Consider the following 14,945-nt stretch of genomic DNA (forward strand, 5'->3'; position numbering starts at 1 on the left):
AGTGATGCAGTCCGTCTCTCCTTTACCCTTAGCCAAGAGAGATTTATATTAGCTCTCTGATTACAATGAAGAGCAAGATGTGCCGCTCTGGTCTGGGCCAGCTGCAGCTTAACTATGTCTTTCTTTGCAGCACTTGGAGCACAGCTTCAGGATAGTCCTCGTTGAAGAAGATGTATGTTCCTCTCAAGTTCTTGGATCTTTCCAGAACAGCTACCTTGTCATTGAACCTCAGGAACTTGACCACTATCGGCCTGGGCCTGTCAACTGGGCCAGTGATGTTTTTTCCAGTCCTGTGGGCGTGCTCCACATCAATCTTCCTGTGGTCCATCTTCAGTTGCCTCAAAATAATTTCCCTCCCCTTGTCCTCAGATTCTGTCCAGGTCTCATGCGGAGATTCTGCAATTCCGTCCATAACAATTTTGTTCTGCCTTGTTTGTGCCTTGAGATAATCTGATTTCTCCGTCATTGTTATCATGAATTCATATACAGAACTGATGTTCTCTCTCAATGACTTACAGATTCAAATCAAATCAAATCAAATGTATTTATATAGCCCTTCGTACATCAGCTGATATCTCAAAGTGCTATAGAGAAACCCAGCCTAAAACCCCAAACAGCAAGCAATGCAAGTGTAGAAGCACGGTGGCTAGGAAAAACTCCCTAGAAAGGCCAAAACCTAGGAAGAAACCTAGAGAGGAACCAGGCTATGAGGGGTGGCCAGTCCTCTTCTGGCTGTGCCGGGTGGAGATTGTAACAGAACATGGCCAAGATGTTCAAATGTTCATAAATGACCAGCATGGTCAAATAATAATAATCACAGGCAGAACAGTTGACACTGGAGCAGCAGCACGGCCAGGTGGACTGGGGACAGCAAGAAGTCATGTCAGGTAGTCCTGAGGCATGGTCCTAGGGCTCAGGTCCTCCGAGAGAGAGAAAGAAAGAGAAAAAGAGAGAATTAGAGAGAGCATACTTAAATTCACACAGGACACCGGATAGGACAGGAGAAGTACTCCAGATATAACAAACTGAACCTAGCCCCCCGACACATAAACTACTGCAGCATAAATACTGGAGGCTGAGACAGGAGGGGTCAGGAGACACTGTGGCTCCATCCGAGGACACCCCCGGACAGGGCCAAACAGGAAGGATATAACCCCACCGACTTTGCCAAAGCACAGCCCCCACACCACTAGAGGGTTATCTTCAACCACCAACTTACCATCCTGAGACAAGGCCGAGTATAGCCCACAAAGTTCTCCGCCACGGCACAACCCAAGGGGGGGGGGGCGCCAACCCAGACAGGAAGATCACATCCGTGACTCAACCCACTCAAGTGACGCACCCCTCCTAGGGACGGTATGAAAGAGCCCTAGTAAGCCAGTGACTCAGCCCCTGTAATTGGGATAGAGGCAGAGAATCCCAGTGGAAAGAGGGGAACCGGCCAGGCATAGACAGCAAGGGCGGTTCGTTGCTCCAGAGCCTTTCCGTTCACCTTCACACTCCTGGGCCAGACTACACTCAATCATATGACCCACTGAAGAGATGAGTCTTCAGTAAAGACTTAAAGGTTGAGACCGAGTTTGCGTCTCTCACATGGGTAGGCAGACCATTCCATAAAAATGGAGCTCTATAGGAGAAAGCCCTGCCTCCAGCTGTTTGCTTAGAAATTCTAGGGACAATTAGGAGGCCTGCGTCTTGTGACCGTAGCGTACATGTAGGTATGTACGGCAGGACCAAATCAGAGAGATAGGTAGGAGCAAGCCCATGTAATGCTTTGTAGGTTAGCAGTAAAACCTTAATCAGCCCTTGCCTTGACAGGAAGCCAGTGTAGGGAGGCTAGCACTGGAGTAATATGATCAAATTTTTGGGTTCTAGTCAGGATTCTAGCAGCCGTATTTAGCACTAACTGAAGTTTATTTAGTGCTTTATCCGGGTAGCCGGAAAGTAGAGCAATGCAGTAGTCTAATCTAGAAGTAACAAAAGCATGGATGAATTTTTCTGCATCATTTTTGGACAGAAAGTTTCTGATTTTTGCAATGTTACGTAGATGGAAAAAAGCTGTCCTTGAAACAGTCTTGATATGTTCGTCAAAAGAGAGATCAGGGTCCAGAGTAACGCCGAGGGCCTTCACAGTTTTATTGGAGACGACTGTACAACCATTAAGATTAATTGTCAGATTCAACAGAAGATCTCTTTGTTTCTTGGGACCTAGAACAAGCATCTCTGTTTTGTCCGAGTTTAAAAGTAGAAAGTTTGCAGCCATCCACTTCCTTATGTCTGAAACACATGCTTCTAGCGAGGGCAATTTTGGGGCTTCACCATGTTTCATTGAAATGTACAGCTGTGTGTCATCCGCATAGCAGTGAAAGTTAACATTATGTTTGCTGTCAACTTGCCGTTTTCCTGTTTAAACTTATCGAGCTGACCCTGGGAGAACTGAAAACTGTTCTTCAGGTCCTGGACCTCTCTGGTCAGGTTGTCTTTTTTTTATTAGTTGATTCCACCAGTATTTGGACAATTTTATTGTTGTAATAGCTGCTTGTAGAACTATTTTTGTTTTTTTAAATGATCCTTCACCTGTGTTAGAGAGACACCATTGTCCTCAACGGTACTCCCACCAGCCTTGGTCTTTGTCATGGTAGCAATGTAGGCTACGCTGTTACTCCTTGCAGTTCCAGACAGGGCAGGTCGCAGGGAAGATGGAAACAGAAACAAACAGCAGGGATCTAGACAGACACAACCCAGGGACAATCTGCGGTCCCAGCCACAAGGGCTAACTGTGTCACGGGCTGCGTTCAAGCACTCAAGGAAACCCTGCTAGCTTGATAGGCAGCTAACAGTGGCAGCTAGGCTAGCTGCTACGCTAAGCAGCTCACCAGACCCTTGGTCGGCAGAAACCAAGTAGCAGCGGTTCCAGCAACTGATGCCAACCGCATCACGGGATCCAAACTCAAAAGGTAGCTAGCGAGTAACTAAAGCTTGTAACCAAACTAGTGCAACCACAGGTACAACCCCAAATCCGTAAACACAGGCACAGAAATTGTTGCAACCCCTATTACTAGCCTGTTCAACCTCTCTTTCGTGTCGTTTGAGATCCCCAAAGATTGGAAAGCTGCTGCGGTCACCCCCCACTCTAGACCCAAACTGCTACAGACCTATATCTATCCTACCCTGCCTTTCGAAGGTCTTCGAAAGCCAAGTTAACAAACAGATCACCGACCATTTCGAATCCCACCGTACCTTCTCCACTATGCAATCTGGTTTCCGAGCTGGACATGGGTGCACCTCAGCTACGCTCAAGGTCCTAAACGATATCATAACCGCCATCAACAAGAGACAATACTGTGCAGCTTTATTCATCGACCTGGCCAAGGCTTTCGACTCTGTCAATCACCACATTCTTATCGTCTGACTCAACAGCCTTGCGTTCTCAAATGACTGCCTCGCCTGGTTCACCAACTACTTCTCTGACAGAGTTCAGTGTGTCAAATCGGAGGGCCTGTTGTCCGGACCTCTGGCAGTCTCTATGGGGGTGCCACAGGGTTCAATTCTCGGGCCGACTCTTTACACTGCATACATCAATGATGTCACTCTTACTGCTGGTGATTCTCTGATCCACCTCTACGCAGACGATACCATTCTGTATACTTCTGGCCCTTCTTTGGACACTGTGTTAACTAACCTCCAGACAAGCTTCAATGCCATACAACTCTCCTTCCGTGACCTCCAACTGCTCTTAAATGCAAGTAAAACTAAATGCATGATCTTCAACCGATTGCTGCCAGCACCTACCCACCCGTTCAGCATCACTACTCTGGACAGTTCTGAATTAGAATATGTGGACATCTACAAATACCTGGGTGTCTGGTTAGACTGTAAACTCTCCTTCCAGACTCACAACAAACATATCCAATCCAAAATTAAGTCTAGAATCAGCTTCTTATTTCGCAACAAAGCATCCTTCACTCATGCTGCCAAACATACCCTCGTAAAACTGACTATCCTATCGATCCTTGACTTCAGCGATGTCATTTACAAAATAGCCTCCAACACTCTACTCAGCAAATTGGATGCAGTCTATCACAGTGCCATCCATTTTGTCACCAAAGCCCTATATACTACCCACCACTGCAACCTGTATGCTCTTGTTGGCTGGCCCTTGCTTCATATTTGTCGCCAAACCCACTGGCTCCATGTCATCTATAAGTCTTTGCTAGGTAAAGCCCCGCTTTATCTCAGCTCTCTGGTCACCATATCAGCACCCACCCATAGCATGTGCTCCAGCAGGTATATTTCACTGGTCACCCCCGAAGCCAATTCCTACTTTGGCCGCGTTTCCTTCCAGTTCTTTGCTGCCAATGACTGGAACGAATTGCAAAAATCACTGAGGCTGGAGACTCATATCTCCTTTACTAACATTAAGCACCAGCTGTCAGAGCAGCTCACAGATCACTTCACCTGTACATAGCCCATCTGTAAATAGCCCATCCAACTACCTTATCCCCATACTGTTATTGTATATATTTATTTTTTACTCCTTTGCACCCCAGTATCTCTACTTGCACATGAATCTTCTGCACATCTATCACCCCAGTGTTTAATTGCTAAATTGTAATTATTTCGCCACTATGGTCTATTCATTGCCTTACCTCCCTTATCTTACCTAATTTGCACACACTGTGTATATAGACTTTTTTTCTATTGTGTTTTTGACTTTATGTTTTGTTTATTCCATGTGTAACTCTGTGTTGTAGTTTGTGTCACACTGCTTTACTTTATCTTGACCAGGTCGCAGTTGTAAATGAGAACTTGTTCTCAACTACCTGGTTAAATAAAGGAGAAATTTAAAAAAAAAGTGCTTCCACAATGCTATCACAGTGCTACCACAGTGTACTCGTATTGCTACCATAATGCTATCATAGTGTTACCATAGTGCTACTACAGTGCAACCATAGTGCTACCTCATTCAATATCATGTCAATGGCCTTTCAGACAACACTACACTTCACTCATAAAGCCCTCATCACGCTGCCATAAAGATGTCATGACGGCTGCCATAACCATTCATATCAGTTAATGCTTAACCTTGTGTGTGATAGCCAGGCCTGGGGCTGGTGTTACTCTGTGCTGTGGGTAGAATAGCTCTTCACTCTCCATGAGTCCACACTGCTGCCAGACCAATGATGTCAGTGGCCTTGTGTCTGGACAACTGACATGGGCATAATTAATGCTTGGTGTTGCATTTCTAACCCATGAACTCATATGAAAGGGTTTTTACAGGTCTCCAGGTTTTTATGAGCTGTAGGCCATATCAGCCCTACACTAATATCAGCCCTACACTAATATCAGCCCTACACTAATATCAGCCCTACACTAATGTCAGCCCTACACTAATGTCAGCCCTACACTAATATCAGCCCTACACTAATATCAGCCCTACACTAATATCAGCCCTACACTAATGTCAGCCCTACACTAATGTCAGCCCTACACTAATGTCAGCCCTACACTAATGTCAGCCCTACACTAATGTCAGCCCTACACTAATGTCAGCCCTACACTAATATCAGCCCTACACTAATGTCAGCCCTACACTAATGTCAGCCCTACACTAATGTCAGCCCTACACTAATGTCAGCCCTACACTAATGTCAGCCCTACACTAATATCAGCCCTACACTAATGTCAGCCCTACACTAATGTCAGCCCTACACTAATGTCAGCCCTACACTAATGTCAGCCCTACACTAATGTCAGCCCTACACTAATGTCAGCCCTACACTAATGTCAGCCCTACACTAATGTCAGCCCTACACTAATGTCAGCCCTACACTAATGTCAGCCCTACACTAATGTCAGCCCTACACTAATATCAGCCCTACACTAATATCAGCCCTACACTAATGTCAGCCCTACACTAATGTCAGCCCTACACTAATGTCAGCCCTACACTAATATCAGCCCTACACTAATATCAGCCCTACACTAATGTCAGCCCTACACTAATGTCAGCCCTACACTAATATCAGCCCTACACTAATATCAGCCCTACACTAATGTCAGCCCTACACTAATGTCAGCCCTACACTAATGTCAGCCCTACACTAATGTCAGCCCTACACTAATATCAGCCCTACACTAATGTCAGCCCTACACTAATATCAGCCCTACACTAATATCAGCCCTACACTAATGTCAGCCCTACACTAATGTCAGCCCTACATTAATGTCAAGCTCATGCTTTAAATCATTCAATTCAATTCAATTCAAGGGCTTTATTGGCATGAGAAACATGTGTTAACATTGCCAAAGCAAGTAAGATAGATGATATATAAAGTGAAATAAACAATAAACATTCATCTGATTGCATCAGTTGCTTCATCTCTTGCACTCATAAGACATGCATATGCGCTGTGACTGCCACCAGTTGTGAAGGGCTGTTGCAATGTGTGCTCTGCTATGTTGATCCTTCGATCAACCCTGGATCTATTCTATTTCTACACTGACTGTTGTCTGTCTGATGCCAGAGTCAACTGCACAGTTGTTCTGGTTCTCCATGGTATATAACCCATGCCTCTACTAATATTGTGGTTTCCTGTGCTTATTCCCTGCAGCTCACCGGTACCACCAGGCCAAAGCCAGCGGGCAGGGTGCCCACAGCAAGTCCTCCAGTGCCCACTCCTCCCGCTCCACCAGCCCAGGCCCACACTGGCGTAACGAGGGCATTGCCCCATATAAGCCCCCTGACAGACGCACCCAGGGCCTGGAGCCTCCATCATGTACCCCCTCCTCCTCCACACGGCCTGGCCGCTCCCACCACCCCTCCCTCCCTACAGAGCTCGACTCAAACGCAGGACGCACCCCCCTGTTACCACGACCACCGCGGGAACGCTCAGAACCCCGCCACTTCAACCCTCTCAGGTGAGTGAGTGTGTGTTGTGCTAATGACACTTCGTCTTTGTCTGCATCACCAGCATGCATCCACTTTTCACCACAAACACACACACAAAAACACAAACACAAAAACACACACGCACAGCACAGCGCACAAAACTGGGAAGCGACAGATTATACAAGGCAGAGTGAGATTTTCCTAATCTCAGGTGACATTCCAATGAGACCTTGCGCTGACACTGTCCTGCTGTCCCGGCCGTTCCACTCTGCCTCCTGGTGGCTAGACTGGACACACACCTTGAATGCTGCTGTCGCCTCACTCCCTCTCTTCCCCTGTCCTCCTTCCCTCCCCCTCACTCCCCCTCCCCCCTCTCCCCCTCTCCTCCGGTTCTGTTAATTACACTTATGACTGTCTGAATTCAGATGGGATTCAACATCCAAGTGTTGCTGTTGGTGATGTTTCTGTTCTCTCTCCAAGGCCCGGAGCTGATGGATTGAATTAGGCTACATGTTGACTATACTAGAGGAAAAACATGTCTCTCCTTTTTTCTGCTGTCTCTCACTGAAGTGGCATGACAGTCAGAGTACTGGTTTTCATTGGCTATAAAACTATTTTCTGGATAGTAAAGAGAATGCATTCCCTCAGCTCTCCACATAAGGTCCCGTTGAGTTGGTCTCACATACCTCCCTCATACGTCAGAGTCGCCATTGTTCAACACAATTAAGGGCTGTGGGCTCGTTTACTTTGGCTCCCGGCCAATGAGTGGCTCAGTATCCGGAGTGAGTGATGGCACAGGCCCGGCGTCACGGCAACAGGCCTCGGGACAGGTTAACCCCTTCAAGGTCGGCACCTCCAAATGCACCAGACTAGATAAGGGTTAATCTGACTGACAACTGTTGCACCCCTAGGCCCTGCTGCTCCCCCTAGGAAGTAGGTCACAGTTGGGCTAACCTGTGAAGGAAAACACCATGTGCTTCGTTATGCCAAGCCGTCAGAATGCAGTCAACCTAAGTCAATATTGGTTTGCCTACGTCATTATTTTAAGAGGCAATATTTGATTAACATTTCAATCTTGTCACTAATTTATTTTGCCCTGTTCATATAGTGTACAATAATCTTTTCTTGGTTGTTTGTTCTGGTTACTCAGAGCATTATAGAAGTGGTTACATAAAGAATGTCAGCAAAGAAAGCGGATATAGCTAATTCTTCTTACAGGATATTGCCAGAGAGCACATGATTCTGAAAGACATGTCTATCAGGTTGTTGTTTTGGCCACTGATACAGAGCTCTACTGATTATGCTCTATCTTGCTGTAAGTCATTAGTTGTATCCTGTCTTGGATGGTACGTTGTCCCGAGGGGCCCCACCGGTGCGTGTCAGTGAAGTGGTGTGGTGAGCTCTGGGAAAGAAGGGCAGGCAGCGCTCTCTGCGGCTGTATGTAGGGTCAGTAAATCCACAGGGCCTATAATCCTGCCCCCACTTGCTCTCATCTTCCCTGTAATCCCTGATCCAGCCCAATGTTCTGAGAAGCACCCGGCCCTACGTGTGTCGTTCAGGGTAGGCAGCAGCAGAAGCCTGCAGGGAGGTTCCTCATGATCACTGGAGGTCACAGATCCCATCATGAACTGGAGGTGGATGGTGTTTACTATAAACCTTTGTGGGCCAGAGGAGTGGGGTGAGGCATAGGCACTATGGTGTGCTGGGTTGGAGAATGGGCTCTGAGCAAGTTGTTTTTCTCAAACTAGTATGAATGTAAAAAAAATATATATAATGCTATATTTATTTTATTCCAATGATACAATTTCAGGCCAGAAATAAATAAAAGATACTGCAACTATAATTAGCTCCTTGTCTGTCTTCCTCTGTGTTCTGCAGGTCTAAGGACTCGTCATTGTTGCCAGTGACCCGCCGTCTATCAGGGGACAGCGACTCCTCTACAGCCTCCTCTAAGGGAGGAGGAGGAGGGGGAGGGGGAGGCCGCTTCTCTCTGGGGGGCGTTCGTCGCTCCGGAGAGGAGGTGGTGCTGCTGGTTAATAGGAAGGAGGGGAAGCATATAATTGAGAGGCCTGGAGAAGGCGGACAGGGCCCATCCCTATGCCCCCCAATGCCCCGCACACGCAGCCACTCCCGGGATCGCCTTGCCCCCACCTCCATCCTCAAACCCAGCCCCCCACAGGGCCCCTCTGACGGGCTCAGGACCAGCCATGGGGAGAGGGGCCGCTCTCTCGGGCCCGAAAGTCCCCGCAGGCTCCAGGCCCTGCGCTCCCACAGCCAGGGGAAGATGCCCAGCCGGAGTCGGACCAGCGATGCCAGCCCTGGACCCTCTCCCCGTCACGGGGCCTCGCAGCCCCCATCCTCTGACAGACGAGAGGAGCTCAGGACCAAACAACTGCCCCCCGCCTCCCCCAGAATCAATGGGGGTTTCTCCAGGAGACAATCGTCCTCCTGCTCTAATTCACCAATCAAAGGGCTTCAGAGCAGCAGCCTCAGTAAGAAGACTATAGTAGCTCCCCGGCCCCCCGCTCCACGCTCCCCCTCGGTGGGGAGGAGTAGGCTGCTGCCCACAGTCACCCAGGCAGGCCGGCGCTCTCCTCACTCCTCCTCCCCCCGCTCTCCTCACCACCATGGGCATGGACCCCGCTCCCCTCGAACCTCCCACGGCCCTCGCTCCAATGGGCATGGCCACAGGGGGTGGGCCAGCTCTGAGCGACAGGAACCTGAGGAGGAGGGGCTAGGCTATAACTTCCAGATCCTGCCCAACCTGGACCCCCAGAAAGAGCAGGACCTGTACCGCAGCTTCGAGGCTGAGTTCCTAGCTAACACAGGGCAGCGCAGAGGGGGGCCTAGTAGACCCACAGGGGGAGGGGCCCTTCAGCTTCCTGCTTCTTCACACCCACAGCAGGGGGTTGGGCCCCAAACCCTGCCCACGCCTGCCTCTGCTGACCCTAACGTCACTGACTCGGCCTACTCCTCCTCCAACTCCTCCAACTCCTCACTCAACGTGGGGGGTAAGGTAGGAGTTCTGCCTGACCTCCGGGAGTCTAAAAGAACTAACCCACGTTCCTCTGGAGGCCTGGAGGATACCCTGGCCCCAATGCATGGCCATAGCCCTGGCGGACTATCCAACGGTGGGCACGCAGAACCAGAGCGCTGGGGCGGGCGAGGTGGAGGTCTCAGGAAGCTCCCTGCCATCTCCAGTTCCATTGACAAAGGGGAGCTCCTGTCCTCTTTGCCCGGCCGGAGAGACTCGGAGCTGGGCATATCTCTCAGCCATGCCCCCTCACAACTTCCTTTCCACCGCAGGAGCATGAATGGGGGGGGCCATGTCAGTGGTGCTCTAGTAGAGGTGCTGATGGAGAGCCAGCAGGGTCAGCTGGGCTGGGGCTCAGGGCCTGAGGGAGACGTCCCTCTGGAGGATCACCAACCAAGCTTCCCCTACGACCTGGAGGGTGGAGACCCCAACGATGACCTCCCTCCCCCAGAGTCTTGTCCCTCGCCCATCCCCCTGCCGCCCTCGGAGGACTGCTCCTTCCAGGAAGACTCCTCCAGTGAGAGCTCCTCCATGTGCTTCAGCCTGAGTGAATCACGCTCAGAGTACTCTCCCCCACCTCCTCCCCTGGCCAATGGGGATGCAGTTGATGGGGGTGTAGTCTTCCGGCCCAAGAGGGCAGGGAAAAAGGCTGACAGGGTGCCCTCCATCTACAAGCTCAAGCTGAGGCCCAGGATCAGACCCCGTACAGACAACCGGCCAGGGAACAGCCCGTCACGTATCCCCACCCCAGTCAGCTACAGAGACCTACAGGCCAGGGGCAACCATACTCCGCTCCAGACCCCTACCCCGCCACAGTCCCCTCAAAGCTCCCATTCCAACGACCATTCACCCTCACGAAAGGCCATGCACCAGGCCTTTGCCGACCTGATCCACCCCCAGTCACGCTCCCCTGCCATGGGCAACAGGGACCGCTCCTACTCTGTGGAGTCAGAGAGCGGCTTGGACACTGAGGCCTGGATGTAACACACAACTAACTAATCCTGATGATGCTGATATAGAAGAGTCTGTTGTCAAATGAAACTGACTACTGTCTAAAATAGACTGGAGACTGGGCTACAGACTATTTTTTATAGAGCATGTCGCACACTCCCTCATTTTGTCATGCAGTCATGCCCTTTCCTACCTATAACGGTCAGGGTTTCAGTATCCAATTATATTCTTTGCACTCTAAGCCTAATTATTTATTACCAAAGGATCGATCCCGAATCGAATACTATTGTTTATGTTGAATGAATTTATTGGCATTATATGGGGATGCTTTGTTCAATCATAAAGTGTCTAATACAAAGCAGGCACTGTCTTGAAAGCCCCATGCTGTACGCATCGCTGAAGAAGTGTCAGGGCTGATGGGGAGGAAAGAACCCCAGGCAGGAGCAGTGAATCACAAGCATCATCATCAAGTCAACTGGACTGGCTCCCTCTAGTGGACAGTGTATACCACAGCATCTCTGTCTGCTTTGATTGTCAAAATACTGGTGTGGAGAGCGTGCTGTACAAATACTTTCTCTCATTCTCCATACTGCCACTCAGCCTCTGCTCATTACCTTCTGTGGATCTTTACACATCTAATCTGTATTGGACTTATATATCAATACATTACTCTACAATAATTTACTGTACAATGTTCACATCTAACAGTCCTTTGGACTTCGTATTCCATATGTGCACTTCTACTCACCTTCCCCCACCAACCCTCTGCATCCTGACTTGTTCATTGTCATACATGTATGATGTCACTTTCTCACTGCCAATCCACATGGCCATGATTGAGTGATGTCTTCTGATTCGTTTTTGAGCTTTTATTGTGGAAATATACAAAGTAGTATTTTTCACATTATGTTCTATGTGTTAACTGCAGTCTGGGGCAAGAGTAAGATAATATGTCATTGTCACTGAAACATACTTCCAATGATCAAGAGTTATCTCAACTTGAAAATCAACACTAAAATATGTGTACAAAAGAGTAAGTTAAGTGGATGAATGTGTTTATATATGTACATGTGTATATACAGTGCCAGTTAAAAGTTTGGACACACCTACTCATGCCAGGGTTTCTCTTAATTTTTTACTATTTTCTACATTGTAGAATAATGTTGAAGACATCAAAACTATGAAATAACACATATGGAATCATGTAGTAACCAAAAATGTGTTGAACAAATCAAAATATATTTTATATTTAAAATTCTTTGAAGTAGTCACCCTTTGCCTTGATAACAGCTTTGCACACTCTTCTCTCAACCAGCTTCATGAGGTAGTCACTTGGAATTAATTTCAATTAAGAGGTGTGCCTTGTTAAAATTTAATTTGTGGAATTTCTTTCCTTAATTCGATTGAGCCAATCAGTTGTGTTGTGACAAGGTAGGGGTGGTATACAGAAGATAGCCCTATTTGGTAAAAGACCAAGTCCATATTATGGCAAGAACAGCTCAAATAAGCAAAGAGAAATGACAGTCCATCCTTTCTTTTAAGACATGAAGGTCAGTCCATACAGAAATTTCAAGAACTTTCAACGTTTCTTCAAATGCAGTCGCAAAAACCATCAAGCGCTATGATGAAACTGGCTCTCATGAGGACCGCCACAGGAAAGGAAGACCCGGAGTTATCTCTGCTGCACAGGATAAGTTCATTAGGAGTTACCAGCCTCAGAAATTGCAACCCAAATGAATGCTTCAGAGTTCAAGTAACAGACACATCTCAACATCAACTGTTCAGAGGAGACTGTGTGAATCAGGCCTTCATGGTTGAATTGCTGCAAAGAAACTACTACTAAAGGACACCAATAATAAGAAGAGAGTTGCTTGGGCCAAGAAACACGAGCAATGGACATTAGACCGGTGGAAATCTGTCCTTTGGTCTGATGAGTCCAAATTTGAGTTTTTTGGCCGCCGTGTCTTTGTGAAACGCAGAGTAGGTGAACGGATGATCTCCGCATGTGTGGTTCCCACCGTGAAGCACGGAGGAGGAGGTGTGATGGTGTGGGGGTGCTTTAATGGTGACACTGTCGGTTATCTATTTTCAAATTCAAGGCACACTTAACCAGCATGGTTACCACAGCATTCTACAGCCATATGCCATCCGCATCTGGTTTGCGTTTAGTGGGACTATCATTTGTCTTTCAACAGGACAATGACCCAAAACACACCTCCAGGCTGTGTAAGGGCTATTTGACCATGGAGAGTGATGGAGTGTTGCATCAGATGACCTGGCCTCCATATTCACCCAACCTCAATCCAATTGAGATGGTTTGGGATGAGTTGGGCTGCAGAGTGAAGGAAAAGCAGCCAACAAGTGCTCAGCATATGTGGGAAGTCCTTCAAGACGGTTGGAAAAGCATTCATCATGAAGCTGGTTGAGAGAATGCCAAGAGTGTGCAAAGCTCTCATCAAGGCAAAGGGTGGCTACTAAGAGGAATCTCAAATATAAAATATATGTTTCCAACTTTTTTGGTTACTACATGATTCCATATGTGTTATTTCATAGTTTTGATGTCAGCACTATTATTCTACAATGTAGAAAATAGTAAACATAAAGAAAAACCTTGGAATGAGTAGCTGTGTCCAAACGTTTGACTGGTACTGTACATGTATATGTATACTTGCATAAAGATGTGGTTATAGTGTATATAACAAGACATAATTATGAAATGTGTAAATATTTGCTGTATGGGGTTATATGCTGCCTTAGCTATGCAATATTGCTGTTGGAAATGCCTTGACAATTCCCTTTGCCTTAAAATGTGTGTTTGTGTGTGGTTTGAGAATGTTAGTGCCCAACAACAACACCCATCCAACGTGAGTGTCATTGCCATCACCATCAGTTTGTTTCTCAGTGTAGAATTGTTCAACAACACTAAATTAAAAGAACCACTTTTTTTTAGATGGATTATAATCTATTTGTATAACATAGACAAACCAATCTCTCGTGAAAGTGTCTTCAGTGACATCTAGTGGTTGTAAAAAGTGTCATATTTGGATGAAATTCCTTCACATATTGAGTTTTGAATCATGTGCATGCTTTGCTGGATTGGTTTGGAGTAGATGATTGTTCATCGTGATGTACTCTGTGGTTTATTGAAATGGCTTAAGAATATGTGTAGGCTTTTCTTGAGTGCTTTTATGTGGAGAATGGACATGAATAACTGATAGTGTAATGGTTATGTCTGTCCCCTGTTATGGACTCTGCCTTATTGGCAATATCAATAACAGAGCAGGCCAGGGATCTGACTGTGGGGTTGACACTTTAACAAGGCTTTAGAGCCTGTAAAACTACTATGAATGGTTTTACAGTGGAATGACAGGGACCTTTGCTGCAGTAGGTTTTCAGTAATCGGATTGCACAAGCAGAGGTGGTGTGTGCACATCTGTCAGCAATCTGAATCTGAGTACGTACTGTATAGGAATATGTACCAGGTGTTCTGGTGTCAATGGGAACGTAGGTACCATTGCTGATGAAAAGAAGGGAGGGATGTAGATGGTCTTATTTATTTATTTATGATTTGGTCTCGAGTTACAGGTATGGCTCGAAGTGAAAAACAATGATGTATGTAGAGTCTGAAGGTGAGGGCCCAGAAAAAGTCATAAAAGGAAAATAAAAAATGTTGTTAGAACTGTGGCTCTCCATTATCCTCATGGCTTTAGCCAGAGCCCATAGTTCAGTAATGCACAGGGTTCCAGGGACCTTATCAATTCTCTGCAGACACTTTTTAATTTTTATTTCACCTTTATTTACCCAGGTAAGCAAGTTGAGAACAAGTTCTCATTTACAACTGCGACCTGGCCAAGATAAAGCAAAGCAGTTTGACACATGCAACAACACAGAGTTACACATGGAGTAAAACAATCATACAGTCAATAATACAGTAGAAAAATAAGTATATATACAATGTGAGCAAGTGAGGGAGGTAAAGGCAAAAGAAAAGGCCATGGCGGTGAATTAAATACAATATAGCAAGTTAAACACTGGAATGGTTGATTTGCAGTGAAATAATGTGCAAAG

General features: G+C 46.9%; 1 protein-coding gene across 2 annotated transcripts in view; it reads left to right on the top strand.

The window, feature by feature from the left end:
- Positions 1 to 14,556, top strand: part of LOC135514037 (GAS2-like protein 1) — a 49,290-nt gene extending 34,734 nt beyond the window's left edge. For both annotated transcript variants that reach the window (XM_064937179.1, XM_064937180.1), the window contains 2 exons: positions 6,615 to 6,921; positions 8,771 to 14,556. In XM_064937179.1, coding sequence (XP_064793251.1) covers positions 6,615 to 6,921; positions 8,771 to 10,910 — 2,447 coding nt within the window. In that variant the 3' untranslated portion in view covers positions 10,911 to 14,556. The remainder of the gene's footprint in view (positions 1 to 6,614; positions 6,922 to 8,770) is intronic.
- Positions 14,557 to 14,945: the final 389 nt, after the last annotated feature.

Source organism: Oncorhynchus masou, chromosome 25, assembly GCF_036934945.1.
Source record: "Oncorhynchus masou masou isolate Uvic2021 chromosome 25, UVic_Omas_1.1, whole genome shotgun sequence".
Lineage (NCBI taxonomy): Eukaryota > Metazoa > Chordata > Actinopteri > Salmoniformes > Salmonidae > Oncorhynchus > Oncorhynchus masou.